This window comes from Sceloporus undulatus, chromosome 3 (genome assembly GCF_019175285.1).
Source record: "Sceloporus undulatus isolate JIND9_A2432 ecotype Alabama chromosome 3, SceUnd_v1.1, whole genome shotgun sequence".
Taxonomy (NCBI): domain Eukaryota; kingdom Metazoa; phylum Chordata; class Lepidosauria; order Squamata; family Phrynosomatidae; genus Sceloporus; species Sceloporus undulatus.
In genome coordinates this window covers 75,289,606-75,305,222 of record NC_056524.1, presented here as the reverse complement: position 1 = coordinate 75,305,222, position 15,617 = coordinate 75,289,606, and the positions used below count along the sequence as shown (strand labels likewise).

Below are 15,617 nucleotides of genomic sequence, written 5' to 3'. Positions count from 1 at the left end.
GTAAAGCAAATATAACTCAGAAAATCAGACTGGCATCTTCACTGGTTGAAAGCCTTGGGTGTTTGAAATGAAAAGGCTTTTATATGAAAAGATTGTTTGCAAATAAAAAGTTCCAATTTCCCCCTACCACGTATACAGATTTGAGTATCCTTATTCAGAATTCCAAATCCAAATTGTCCAAAGGGTGGCTGAAATAGTGACATCTTTGCTTTCTGATGGTTCAGTATACACAAACTTTGTTTCATGCACAAAATTTTTAAATATATTATTTATAAAATGCATATAAGGTATAAACAAAATATAAATATAAATTTCATGTTCAGCCTTGGGGTCTCAGTTCCAACATATCTTATTATCTATGTGCAAATATTCCAAAATCTTTAAAAAAGGAATGTTGGGTACTTACCGTGACACGTTCATTTCCTGCAGAGAAGGGTCCTGGCATCCTGTAATCTGGGTTTAGCTCCTCCTATTTGCTCCTGTAGGCAGGGACAATAAACAAAAGACCGGCCCCTATATAGGGAGGAGCTAGCCCCCCTGAGCCTCAGTCAATAACAAGCCAAGCGACTAGTAAGGTAATCAAGGAACTGAACTTCTGTAACCTCAGCTAAGGGTTAACTAGAACACCTTAGAAAAAACTAGTCCAAGAACAAACAAGAACTCAGAATACCAATCCAGCAACAACAAGAAGAACAAGGCAGGTCCACCAAGAGCCAGGCAGGGTCGGAGGCCGCAGGCAGCACCCGGGTGGGCAGGATGCCAGGACCCTTCTCTGCAGGAAATGAACGTGTCACGGTAAGTACCCAACGTTCCTTTTCCCAGCAGAGAGGGTCCTGTCCTCCTGTAATCTGGGATTTACAAAAGCCCTCTCGAACTGGGAGGGAGGTGCTGCTAGGAGACTGTGGCCCCCGACACAATCTGTTGGAGGAACCTCCTTTCAAATGACGCCTCTGCGGACTGAGACACGTCCAGTTTGTAATGTCTTATGAAGGTCGAAGGCGACTTCCATGTGGCCACCCTGCAAATATCTGACAGGGAGGCGCTAGTGGTCAAGGCCGCAGAGGTAGATGCACTCCTGGTTGAGTGCACCATCAACCCCTCGGGTGGAGTGAGATCAAGAGTTCAGTAGCTCTTTTGAATACAAGACCTGATTCATCTACTCAGAGTCGAGACTGGTACCCTGCACCCCAAAGAGCCCAGGCGAAAGGAAATGAACATCTCAGATGACCTTAAGGTTGAAGTCCTCTTGATGTAGATTTTGAGGACTCTGCACACATCCAATGTGTGCCAGGTCTTTTCCAAGTCCTTCTTAGGAGTGGGGCAGAATGAAGGCAGGAGAATGTCCTGTGACACCTGAAAGGCTGAGTTGACCCTAGGCACGAAGGTAGGGTCTGGACGAAGGCACACTGAGACAGGCCTAAAAATACACAAGTCTTTACGTACCGACAGGGCCCAAGCTCTGACACCCATCTGGCGGAGGGAATGGCCGTGAGGAAGATGACCTTGAGGGAGAGGTGTTTGAGGAAGGCCTCCCAAAAGGACTTGATCGGCCCAATCGTCAGAGCCTTTATGACCGTGTTCACATCCCAAGATGGAAAACGATGTCTGGTGGGCAGGCCCTGTTGGAAAACTCCCCTCAACAGCCTCTTAACGTGAGGATGGCTGCCATTCTAGCTGCTCTCGTATAGAGCAGAAACGACGTGATGGCAGACACCTGCCTTATAACCATGTTGGGTCAAGTCCCTTCTTAATGTCATCTTGGATGGACTATAGCAGGTCAGCCACTGAAAATCTGAAGCAGTTGATGAGAACTTGCCTAAGCAGTGGATTATGTGATCAATCAGAATAGAACCTGATCTAATCTGGACCTATGGCAGCTTCTAGCCTATCACTGATCACCTTGTCAACTGGTTATAGCAATGAAGGTGATATTAGGGTGATTTCATTTGTAGTAATTAAGACTTACCACTCTGAAAGAGGAATGTTAATGTCTGGCCTCCAATTAAAATTTCAAAACAATGTGCAGTTCTTTACTGGAACATCTGTGAACCTGTGTAAAATAAGACTAATCCCATGGTTAGGCACAGAAGACACTGGATTAATCTTTATCTCGCAGACATTGGTGAGTCCATGCAGAAGCATAGATGCACTGTGTTAACAGGGCATGTGGTCAGAATTAAGTCTGATTTCTTTTGAGGATGAACTTATCTAGAGACTTCAAAAATCACCCCAACTCCATGTAGCAGACTATCATCAACCTGTATGAAGGCTGAGGGGTCTCCCGGCTAAATGAACTGCTGATTAAGGAGTCATGAAATGGGAACAGGGAGCTTGGCAAGGATAGCCCTCTGGTATCTAATTTCGAGGAGAGAATTTTCTCCACAAAAGGGATCTGTCAAAGGAACACAAACCTAAATTTAAAATAGTATAGTGGGCCCTCGATATGTACTGGAGTTGAATTTAGGACTTTGCATGGATACCAAATCCATGGAAGCTCAAGGCACATAAAATATAATCGCATAGTAAAATGGAGTCTCCTATATAAAATAGTAAAATCATAGTTTGCTGTGTTGTATTTTTGTTTTGTTTGTTTTTTGGAATATATATATATATATATATATATATATATATATATACAAGCTGTGGGCATATAGGTGGCTGGCGTAAGTCTCTATATGGAGCTGTATGGTATATTAAATCTGAGCATTTTTGCTAGCAGAAAACAAGGCATAGGCACTAGGAAGTCCTTTTTTCCAGCCCCAAAGGTAATAAACAATGGTGTTGTTTGGACCAGACCATGCCATGAAAACCCAATCAGGGATAAGACACTCACCCACACAGCAGCTAACCTTATAACCATAAAATCATAGAATCATGGAGTTGGATGAGACCACAAGGGCCATCAAGTCCAACCCCCTGCCATGCAGGAAATCACAATCAAAGCATGCCCAACAATATGCAAAGGAATCTTGTAGCACCCTGAGACCACTAAAGAAAAGAGATTAGCAGCATGAACCTTCATGGCCTTGAGCCCAATTCATCATATGCATGATAGATCCTGTTACAATAGGCTTTCCAAGCCAGGCAGCAGTTGAATGGCAAGCCCATCAGCAGGCATTCTTACTTAAAATTTAACAATCTAGACAAGGTAAGAGGTAATTGTGATTTTTGTGGCAGACCTCTCAGGGCTCTGTAGGATGTCTGAATGGGATTTGAAGCAACCCCTTAGTAGAGAAACCTGATTATATTGTTTTAAAACACTCATGGAGGAAGGGGAGTTTCTCCCCCCATGGAGAGGAGTCTGTCTGTTTTTGATAAGAATTTTTCTTAACCCCTGTATTAGTGAGAACCATCTCATGGAAGAAACTTTTTTTTTTAGTTTCTTCCCTTTAACAGACATCTCTCCAAGAAAGAAGGGAAGGCAAGGGGAGCCACATCTTTTGAGGCTAGCTGACTGAGGTTCACTGTGTTTTATAACAGGAACATAATCCTTTTGCCACTAAAATGGAGTTTGGTTGGTCACCTTAATCCAATATATCTATCACCTCATATGAGATGTTTTTACCAAAGATCCTCAATGCATGTAAGCATTAGAGGTCTGCTGAGTGACCAGAGACCTTCTCCTTGCTTGAGTCACCCTGTTTATTAGCATTTAAATGAATCTGTATTGTTAAAGCTTATGCTCTTGATGAGAAGTGCTATGGCTGATAACAGTTTGTACAAAGGAGGTAGAACCATGTGCTCATCCTATGTCTTTGGCTGTTCTGCCTAAGGCAAAAAGGCTCTGGACCTAATGGAGACAGTGATGGAGGCCCATGAGGAGGCAAGAAAAGTCATCATGTGGCTTTTATGGCTAGCCCCTCCCTTGAAGAATTAGTTTCCAGGCATCTTCTCTGGCCTGGAAAAAGGAGAGGGGGTGAGCAGAAACAGCACAACTCAAACCTCATGTGCTAACAGTAATAAAATGAACACCAGAAAGGTTAACCAGAATCTCTTGTAAATCTGAGCCCCCAGACCTGTTGATGTGGGGGCTCTCCCCTCCTTTATTTGCCCCATAAAGGGAGGCTGCCTGGGCAGTGGCTTATTCCAAGCACTGAGGAAACTGCTCTTAAGTTAGCAGTGACTAAAGACCATTGCTAATCATGGGTAGATAGCTGCATATGGCCTGTAGTGTAGCCCTGATACTCACAGGGTATTTTGTTTTATTTATGTTTAAAACAGCCCCAACTTCAAGCTGGGGTTTACAGCTTAGCCCTTTTAATTTCAGGCAGGCTTTATAGTAACCTGGCTGCATGATAGAAGCTAGCTTGGTCCTCAACTCCCTCCCACTTGCATAGGTAGCTGGGAAGGGCAGAGGGACTGCTGTGGGACATGGCTCTACATTTACCTGAGTTAAGTCTGTGTCCTGAGAAAGGATAATCTCTGATGGAAAGGAGAGGCCAAGCGCTCAAGCTTTTCTCTCAAGAGTGCCACGGTTTGGGGCAGCCAAACACAATTGGGGGTGAAGGGAACTCTCCACCCATGATATCCACAAATGGTTGTTGTAATTTTTGGGGAGGGAACACAGGAGGATTTGTATCCATGTGGTCTCTCAAAGAATCCTTGGGTTGGAAGCGATCCCAAGGGCCATCCAGTCCAACCCCATTCTGCCATGCAGGAACTCTCAATCAAAGCATTCCCGATAGATGGCCCTCCAGCCTCTGTTTAGAGGCCATGCTCTCTCTGGGGTGGACATGAAGCCATTTTGTGCTTTTTTTTTGTGGGATGCTCTGTGGCAGCCAAAAAAAGACCATTTTAGAGTTGGAAGCTTCAGCTCCTGCTGGGCCAAGTCCAGCTTCCTTTACAGCCATGTGTCTGTGCAACACAGAGGAGGAATCTTCTGCCTCCTTACACACCATCTCATAAGAATTCAAAAGGAATGTGCAGGAGCCCTGGCAACATCACCATGTGTTTCCCAGTCTGCAAAAGGATCCCCCCACACCTGTTAGGGTCCTGGGTGCCATTGGGGCCAGAGATGGGAAGGAAGGGGGAGACCAAGGGTTAATGCCCCCATCTGCCCTCCTGGCAGAGTCCCAAACCTTATGCTAGGCATAGTGCCTGCAATGGCCATGGCAGAGGCCTCATGGCAATGCCTGCCCTGAGCGAGGGCATTAGATCTGGTGGCTAGAGAGAGAGGGGCCCTGGTACTCACCATTCTCCTGTGACTTCTGGCTGGCTTGCCTCTCTGACCTTGGCCATTTCAGGCTGGGCAGAGGTGATGCAGAGAAATCCTTTGCCATGGCTTTTGGCTGGCCTGTCCTCTGAACTCTGGCCCCAAATGGGCTGAGCAGGGAAGTTTCCATTACTTCTGGCCAGTTTCCTCATTGATCCCTGGCCTTAAACAGGCTGGGCAGAGGTGATGTGGAGAAACAGAGACATGGAGGGGATACCCCTCACCATCTCTTCCCACGGCTCCCATGTGCTGCAATGCTGTTTGCAGAAATCTCCTGTGCTCCCACCATGAAAGGGGGGCAGCTTTGGAGGAGAGGGAGAGTCACTGGCAAAGCCAAGACCTTTCTCCAATCCTGGGAGCCCTTGCCATTTTAAGTCTTCTTCATGCTTCCAAGGCTGTAGTAAAGAAGCTGCAGAGCAACAGCAAACACATCCCAATGGGTCTCCCTCTAAAGCCAGCTCCCTCTGTTGAGCTGGCAGACCCTGAGGTAGGGAAGCCTGGGTTAAGGATGGCCCTTCACCCATGCTCTCAGGGTCATCTGCCATAGCCACCACCAAGGAAGGGGGGGAAAGGCAGGAGAGAGGAGAAGAAGGGAAGGCCAAGAAAACTCTCAAAGCGCTTTCGTAGAAAGGAAAAACTTCGCTGTCTCGAAGAGAACATCCTGCTAGGAGCATAGGCAGGAACAAGACTGAGGCTCAAGGGGGCTAGCTCCTCCCTATATAGGGGCCGGTCTTTTGTTTATTGTCCCTGCCTACAGGAGCAAATAGGAGGAGCTAAACCCAGATTACAGGAGTACAGGACCCTCTCTGCTGGGAAATTAAAAATTCAAAGGACTTTTAGCCCTGGTGGCTCAGTGGTTAAATGCCTGTACTGCAGCCATTCACTCAAAACCACAAGGTTGCGAGTTCAAGACCAGAAAAAGGGCCCAAGCTCGACTCAGGCTTGCATCCTTCCGAGGTCGCTAAAATGAGTACCCAGACTGTTGGGGGCAAATTAGCTTACTTGCTAATTAGCTTACTTGCTGTTCACCGCTATGATCTTTGGAATAGCGGTATATAAATAAAAAAAAAATAAATAAAAAAATAAGCATTTTTATTACAAACGTTTCCAGCATTTATTTCTGGAGCAAAGCGAACACTTACCTTGTATTTTCCTTTGATTATGCCTTCAAACAATCTTTCCTTTGTTCCATAAAAAGGCAAACAACCACTAAGCAGAATAAAAAGGATTACTCCACAGCCCCATACGTCCACAGGCTTTCCATAAGGCTCTCGTTTTACTACTTCTGGGGCCATAAAATGAGGTGTTCCTACCCGCCCTAAAGGAAAATACAAAAACATTTTTTCATCTGTTTCAAGGATGGAACTCCACAGCTTTACCTGTTTGGCATAAAAAGCCTAATTGTGCTTTTGAATAGACTGTTGAGGACTAAGGCACCCCAAAAATGAGAATCTGCTAGCTCTTTCCATTTGGGTAACTGAATCTTTGTCAAGGCAATATGCAATTTGATCTCATAGTATATATGATGCAAAACTAAGTTGAACATTTTCTTTATTCCAGTTCCTAACATTTTATCACATGTTTTGACATTCTGCACAGCCTGATCAAGTAACATAGCCCTAGGCTGATATAATGCCTCTTGCTATATGTGCCTAACCTGAGGACGGAGGTTCATGTGGTCCAAAATAGACAGGCAAAAACAGACAGGTTCTAGGGGCAGAGAACCAAAGCTCAGCCATTCTGAACAAGGAAGAACCATTCTATCTTTAAACCCTTGCTTTTTTCACTTCCCTCCAGTTCTTTCACACCAGTTCTACAAGCTGTTTTAAAGTATTGTTAGAACATTGCACTGTGGCAAAGACCTCAAATCAGGAAATTGGCTTTTATATACAGACTAAGATATATATTGTCATGATTAATATAATATAATGTTGCAATACAAAATAATAAATTGTTTTAGTTTCCGATTATTTTTTATGTTTAACACTGCAGGAAAACTAAGTACTTAGTTTCTGAATGTTTTTGATTTTTTGCTCTAAATGCCACTACCTTTTAGTGGCCACTGAAGCTATGCTTGAGTAAATAAATAAATGCAATTAGACTGTTCTTGGTTTTCTGCAGTCAAGCTTTTACCATTCTCAATTTATCCTTAACAGACTCATCTAACTCAAGAAAATGAGTTTAACCTGAATAGGGAAATGAAATACAGCTATTTCTTACCTCCAGCAACGAGTCCTGATTCCCCTAATTGAATAGCAACACCAAAACCACCGAGTTTCACAGGTGCTGAGTTTTCTTTTGAGGCAAGTAACACACAGTGTGGCTGAAAAGACAAAAGCACCTGATAGTTAATTAAAAATCACAAAGTGTATAAACAAGACACTATGAAATGTTGAAGCAGTATTGCCTTTCTTGTAATAATAATAATAATAATAATAATAATAATAAATATTTATTTATATCCCACCTCTTCCACTTTGAGGATTGAGGAGGGTAACAGCAAAGTTAATACAATATACAACAATAAAAACAACAAGCCCCACAAGACCCCAACCCAAACCTCCCTCCCAACTATAAAATTAAACAGTAAAAGATGGTTAAAAAGTACATAATACATCAAAATTAAAAAACAAACCACAAATAAGAAAAATAATAAAAAGAGGGGGATTCAATTGGTTTAGGACATTATCAATTGGGGAAGGCCTGCTGAAAGAGAAAGGTTTTTGTCGCCTTTTAAAAAGCCTTGAGCGAGGATAATTGGCGAATCTCTTCCGGCAGGTCATTTTGGAGCAGTGACAGAGAAGGAGCTCCGGGAGGTCACTGCCAGTCTGGTCTTTCTAGATTGTAAAAGGTTTTTCCCAGAGGATCGGAGTGTACGGGAAGGATTGTATGGGAGGAGGCGTTCCTTCAAGTAGACTGGACCCAGGCCATGTAGGGCTTTATAGGTGATAACCAACACCTTGTACTGTGGCCAGAAGCTAATAGGCAGCGAATGTAGTGATTTTAAAATAGATGTAATATGGTTGAACTTGGTTTTCCCAGTGACCAGTTTGGCTGCCATGTTTTGTATCAGTTGGAGCTTCCGGACGTGGCACAAAGGTTGCCCCATGTAGAGCGCATTGCAGAAATCAAGACGAGAGGTTACTAGAGCATGTACAGCCGTTTCTAGGTCCCGCTGCTCCAGGTAAGGGCTCAACTGGAGTATCAGCCAAAGCTGATAACAGGCACTCCTGGCTGTCGCATCAATCTGAGAAGACAGTTGAAGCAATGAATCCAGGAGCACCTCCAAGCTGCGGACACAGCCTTTCAGGGGACGTGAGACCCCATCTAGAACTGGCGAACTTATCTTCATACCCGGATTGGGGTTACCTATCACAAATACCTCCATTTTATTTGGATTCAGCTGAAGTCTATTTTCCCTCATCCAATCCATTACAGACTTCAGGCAGTCATTCAGAGGGGAGATGCCCTCCTTGGTCACTGAAATAGTCCGAGACATAGAGAAATAAATTCCCAACTCTCTCAGGTGTTCCAGAAGGATACCATGGTCTATGGTATTGAAGGCCGCTGAGATGTCCAAGAGCACCAACAGGGCCACACTTCCCCTGTCAATGCACAGACGGAGATCGACCAAGGCGACGAGGGCAGTCTCCACTCTGTATCCCAACCTGAAGCCAGTTTGAAATGGATCAAGATAATCGGTGTCATCCAAGACTGCTTGGAGCTGGTTTGCAACCGCCCTCTCGATCACCTTACCAAAAAAGGGAAGAAGAGATACTGGCCAATAATTGTTGTTGTCCAGGGGATCACGGGAATGTTTCTTTAGAATGGGTTTCACCACTACTAATTTCAGACTCGATGGAAAACAACCTTCCCTGAGGGAGGCATTGATTATGGATTGTAGCAACTTCAAAGTTGCCTCACCTCCCTGGATGGCCAGCCAAGATGGACAGGGATTGAGAGGGCAGGTGGTCTTTTTTACCTTACCAAGCACCATATACCATATATACTTGTGTGCAAGTTGACCTCATGTATAAGTTGAGGGCAGGGCTTGGGGCAATCATCATAGATTATGATATGACCTGTGAATAAGTCAAGGGTAAAACTCAGGGAGATGTAACAAATGGATCTAAAGGAGAAAACACCACTTCTCTCCCTTCTTCTTTTCTCTGGACCTCTCCTCACCACCTAACACCACTTCCCTGGTGCTGGAGAAGAAGTCTTAACACTGGATTGAAAAGGGAAGCGACTTGAGAGAAGCGGGGTTTGGTGGTTTGAGAGGAAGGAGGAAGATGGAAGAGTAGGTTTTAACATCGGATTAAGAAGGAAAGAAAATGGAGGGAAATGGGGTGTTTGTTGGGCAGGAGAAAGCCAGAGAAGGAGGAAGAGGATGGGGAGAGAATGATTTAACATTGGATTGAGAAGGGAAATGGATGTTTGGTGGGCAGGAGAGATCTAGTTGAGGATGAGGAGACGAGGTTGTAACACTGAATTGAGAAGGTTAATCATTTCTCTCACACATGTACCCTGCATCAGGGGCTCTTTCAGAGATAGTTGCCGAGGCAGGGAGCGTGGGGCATCAGGGGCAGAGCTTCTTTCAGGATCATTCTAAGTAGTATTATTGTATTGACCCATATAGGTTGAGTCAGGATTTTAGGGTCAATTTTTGGGCATAAATTTATAGTCCAGTTGGTACAGTAATTGCAAATGTAATCTCCTGTGTGGGTCTTCAATAGAGCTTTCTCAGTATCACAGTAAAAATTAGATATAGTTTTTAAAAAGCTAAGAATAAAGTATATCGACGTTAAAGGATCTAGTAGCTGACTAGCCCTTTTTTACTGACACCTATTTGTAACATTTTGTGGGCTCATGGCTTTTCTCTTTAGTATGCTGACAGTTACACACACACACACTTTTTTACAGTTAGGGAGTAATCCTTGCTCTGTTTTATAGTCTAACTTGTATTTCCACATGAGAGGCTTCCTGATGAAGACTGGTGCTCTCTATTACAACCTTCCTCAGTTTGATAATAAATTTGATAATAAGCAATAAGATTTTCTGGAAAATCTCTGCATTTCTTTCTTTTTGCTTACAGAATGAAGACTGAGTGCTAAGTAGCTGAAATTTGTTTACTATCATGCAAGTGACAATAATCAACAGGTCTATGCTATAGGCCTAATTTCTATGTAAATTGTGCAGTAAAAAGCACATCTGGATAGAATGTCATATTTAAAGGTTACAAAAACTAAAATAAAAATGCACCCTGCACTACAGCACTTGCGTCTGGCCTTCATCTAGCTTACTTGTTCCTTTTTGACTTGTTAAAATGCTGATGCTGCTTAACAAAAACCTGACAGACAACATCAAATTGCTGGTAATTCCATTCCCTGCCACCTTTTCCCAATCAAATATGATGCAGATTTCCCACAGCAGTGCTGCTCATTGGAAACAGTTTGTATTTTTAACAGAGTAAACACTCCTGTTCGAAATGACATTGTTTTGGTGAATAGATACACTAAAATAAAATAAATTAAAACAAAATAACAGATAAGACTGGTGGCTAGGCAATGGTATTCCAGCTGTAGAGTTGCTGTTGGAATATATATTGTTTTAATACAGTATATAAAAAGTTTTGGATAGCATTCTTTTAGAGATGCCAATGTTTAAAGAAATGAATGATACACCCTTGGAGGAATGATCACAAAGAACAAACAGTTTGTTTGAGGTTAGCTCAGAAAGCAACAAAAAGCGCACCAGATGAAGTTTATTGAGATCGATAGTCTTAACACAGCATGGTGTTATTTTATGTATCTGAAAAATAAATAAAAAAAATTTCCCCCTTAAAACTCCTTTTTTACAGCTGTAGTGATAAAATAAACAGATGTAATTATTCCTGGAGAAAATTCATTCATTCATTCATTCATTCATTTGTTTACTTAGTTAATTTATATCTCACCTTTTTCTGAACATGGGGCTGAAGGTGAGTTACAATGAAGAAGAGGAAACCAAAAGAAGTGGAAACCCTGAGAGCTATTTATCACCAGGTCAACTAAGCAAACCGTCAAGAGATCAAAAGCAACTAATACAAAACCAGAATTGATTAAACTGGAGACTCATGTCTTTTCAGCTAGAAAGTTTGCATAACTTCTGTAAAAGGACTATAGTGTGTTTAATCCATTATACAGTAAGTAGCTCCTGAAAAAAACAGAAGTCTAACATAGAGTGATAGAGTAATGGAATAACAGAGGGACTGCAAGGGTCATCTAGTGGAACTACCTGCCATGAAGGAATAAACAAGTAAAGCACTCCTGAGAGATGGCCACCCAACCTGTTTAAAAATCTTCAAAGAAAGAGGTCAAAACACACTGCAGAGATAATCCAGTTTGACATGGCTTTAACAGCCCTGGCTCAGTGCTAGGGAATCCTGGGAACTGTAGTTTATTGTGGCATCAGAGCTCTCTGACAGAGAAGGCTAAATATCTCACAAAACTACTGTTCCCAGAATTCCCTAGCATTGAGCCAAGACAGTTAAAAGTGTACTCAATTGGATTATTTCTGCAGTATGTTATGGACCAGAGACTCTTTTCACTGTCAGATAGCTCTTGTAGTAAAGAGGTTCTTTCTCATATTTAGAAGAAATATCTTTTCTTGTACAGTGTGCCCTTTCTTTACATGGGGGATCTGTTCCAGACCCCCCCCCCTTGCGTAAAGAAAAAAAATGTGTATGCTCAAGCTCCATTAGAAGTAATTACGTCTTCTGGACTCGCTGAGGCTTCTTCAAAGCGGGCGCACTGTAATTTGAATCTGCTTATTTGTTTTCTAGTTTCTGGAGCAGCAGAGAACTCCATCTTCTACATGACATCCTTTCACATATTTAAGGATGGCTCTCATTTCACCTCTCAATCTTATCTTCTCCAAGCTAAACATAACCAGATCCCTAAATTGTTCCTTATCAGGCTTCATTTCTAGACCTTGTAGCATCTTGACTACCCTTCTCTGGATGTTCCAGCCTGTTAATATCCTTCTTGAATTGTGGTGTTCCGAACATGACACACAATTGAAAGTCTAGCCAAAAAAGAGTAGAATGATAACAGTACTTCCCTCCATCTTGACACTATATTCCTGTTGAGGCAGCCCACAATTGTGTTGACTGTTTTGGCCACCCCACTGTTGACTCATAGAATCATAGAGTTGGAAGAGACCACAAGGGCCATCCATTTAGCTTATGATCTACAGTGGTACCCCGGGATACGAATTACCCAGCTTACGAATTTTTCGGGATACGAAAAAATCCCATAGGGATTTATTGTTTCGGCTTACGAAGGTTTTTTCGGGTTACGAAAAAACCTCGGCGCTATTTCGCCACCGGAGGGCAGCAGAGAGCTATTTTTTTCCATTAGCGCCTATGGCAATTCGGCTTATGAAGGTTTTTCGGGTTACGAAATTAGCCGCGGAACGAATTAATTTCGTAACCCGAGGTACCACTGTACTAGGATCCCAGATCCTTTTGACATGTACTATTGGCATGTCAAGTGTCATCCAGCCTGTATCTGTGCACTCCATTCTTCCTCTCTAAATACACCTTTCATCTATTGTAATTAAAATTCATTTTGTTAGTTTTGACCAAGTTCTCCAATCTGTCGTAATCATTTTGAATTCTAATCCTTTCGTGTCATCTGTAAATTGGAAAAGCATGCCCTCTATTCCATTATTCAAGTCATATAAAAAGAAGATGAACAATACCAGGCCCAAGTGAGAGCCCGGTGATATCTAATTGTCTCTCCAGGATAAAGAGGAGCCACTGGTAAGCAGTGGTGTCCCTAATACTGGTGTCACCCAGTGCCTAGTGGTGCTGTGAGAGGTGCCAAGCCTGGGGAGGGGAATGGCCGGGCAAGTGACTCAACTGTGAAGGAGAGGAAGGACATGCATGTGCATGTGCGCTCCTCTTTCCCTGGTGCCTTGGTTGGTTCAAGCAAAACAGTCAAATCATCAGGGAATGCAGGGATGACAGGCATATGAGTATGCTCCTCTTTCCCTGGTGCTTTAGTTGGATGAAGCAAACCAGCCAAAGCAACAGGGAAAGGGGGAAGGGGGCATGCATGTGTGCTCATACTCACCCCTCCTTCCCTGTCGCTGGGCCCAGAGTGCCAGGGAGGAGGAATTCCTCGAGAGCCACAGCAGAATAGAAGTGGCAGGGTCCACACACCCCTGCAGTGGAAGGAGGGACCAACTGGGTGTCATACATCCTCTGTGCTGTGACCCTGTGTGGTCCGCAGGCCCCCCCCCCCCCCCCCCCGATGACTCCACTACTGGTAAGCATTCTTTGGGTTCAGTTAGTCGATCAGTTATAAATCCATCTAAAAGTAGTAACATCTAACCAACATTTTAACCAGCTTATCTGCAAGAATATCATTGAGGATCTTATCAAAACCCCAATGAAATCAAGATAGCCAACATCCACACCACTCCCTTGATCTATCAAACTTGTGACTGTCAAAAATGAGAGAAGATTAGTTTGTCATGACATGTTTTTGAGAAACACATACTGGTTCTTAGTAACATATTTGATGTTTTATTTGTTATATTACAAGTTTGCAGCAAATTCTAATTTTCTGATCCACTATTAACTGCTAGCTGTTCTGCACTAAACAAACTGCCAGAAATCACAGTGCTCCTTTGGTTCACCATTACATCTGTCAATGGGTGCATCTACACTGTAGAAATAAACTAGTTTGATACCACTTTAACAGCCTGAGGTTTATAGTTTTGTGAGGCACTATCACCATTTGGTAAAGAAGGCAAAAGACCTTGTAAAACTACAAATCCCAGGATTCCATAGGATGGAGCTACAACACTTAATGTCATGGCAAACTGCATTATTTCTATAATATAGATGCACCCAATATTAAACACCCAATCTAATAATCATCAGCAACATTCTCTTTATCTAGTGATAAAATCAAGTACATCTTAAACAACAACTGGAGACTGGGATGTTTATACTGGGCAGTCTTTGTGTAAGGACTAAATGAACACAAACTGGACATTACAGATAAGAACACCCCAAAACTAACAAACACACTATGAGGATGGATATGGACAGGTTGCTTACCTGTAACGGTACTTCTTTGAGTGGTCATCTGCGAATACATACAAATGGGTTTCACTGCGCCTGCGCAGTGCTGCTCGGAACCTACTGGAATCACTGGGCAGAGTTAACTCTGCAACATGTTGAAACTTTTTGGCGGTAACTCCGCCCACCCATTATAAGACCCCTGCCTTCCCACTCTTTCCCCAGTTCCGCAATTTTTCCGCCAAGCAGGCGATGGAAAGAGAGCCAATGTGAGCAGGACACTGAGGGGACGGACGGGTGGGATTTGTATGTATTCGCAGATGACCACTCGAAGAAATACCGTTACAGGTAAGCAACCTGTCCTTCTTCTTCATGGTCTCTGCGAATCATACAAATGGGTTTAGACTGACAAGCTAAGGTATGCGGCGGAGGGAGTGTCCTGATACCAAAGCTATGGTAAACCAAAGGTATACAGTGGTACCCCGGGATACGAATTACCCAGCTTACGAATTTTTCGGGATACGAAAAAATCCCATAGGGATTTATTGTTTCGGCTTACGAAGGTTTTTTCGGGTTACGAAAAAACCTCGGCGCTATTTCGCCACCGGAGGGCAGCAGAGAGCTATTTTTTCCATTAGCGCCTATGGCAATTCAGGTTACGAAGGTTTTTCGGGTTACGAAATTAGCCGCGGAACGAATTAATTTCGTAACCCGAGGTACCACTGTATTCATTACAATAAAAAACCTTGAACCATAGGAGTCAGTCTGTTTGTTCATGCACAGAACACATAGCAATAACTTTGCTAAACCTAAGAAGGGAACAGAGGTCGTGCAAGACCGATCCCATAGGGTTTGTGCAAACCAACATTCAACAAATGTAAACAGTATCAACTGTACAACACAAAACATCAGTAGTGCAATCAATGCAACCCTGAAAACAACACAGCCCTCCCGAAAGCTGCGTCTCGGACGGCTCTGGTGTCCAACCTATAGTGCTTAATAAAAGTCAGAGGTTGGGACCAGACAGCAGCCTTGCAGACATCCTCCAATGGGATCCGTGACAGGAATGCAGAGGATGCTGCCATTGGCCTTGTGGAATGGGACCGAACCCTGCCAGGGAGAGGCTTGCCTAACAGTTCATAGCAGAGGTGGATGGTACCAGCCACCCATCTGGATAACCTCTGCGCCGACACAGGCAACCCCTTTCTTCGGTTCCGAGTAGCATTGGAAAAGTCTCTCGGACCGACTGGAGGCAGCAGTTTTGTCCAGGTAAAAAACCAGCGCTCTCCTGACATCAAGAGAGTGAAGGCGTCGCTCTTCATCCGACATCGC

The 15,617-nt window shown here is 43.4% G+C and overlaps 1 protein-coding gene across 16 annotated transcripts in view; it reads right to left on the bottom strand.

The window, feature by feature from the left end:
- Nucleotides 1-15,617, bottom strand: part of CASK (calcium/calmodulin dependent serine protein kinase) — a 222,212-nt gene that overhangs the window by 99,369 nt on the left and 107,226 nt on the right. For all 16 annotated transcript variants that reach the window (XM_042456319.1, XM_042456311.1, XM_042456318.1 and 13 more), the window contains exons 6-7: nt 7,433-7,535; nt 6,355-6,530 (exon numbers count right to left, since the gene is read on the bottom strand). In XM_042456319.1, the coding sequence (XP_042312253.1) occupies nt 6,355-6,530; nt 7,433-7,535 (279 nt within the window). The remainder of the gene's footprint in view (nt 1-6,354; nt 6,531-7,432; nt 7,536-15,617) is intronic.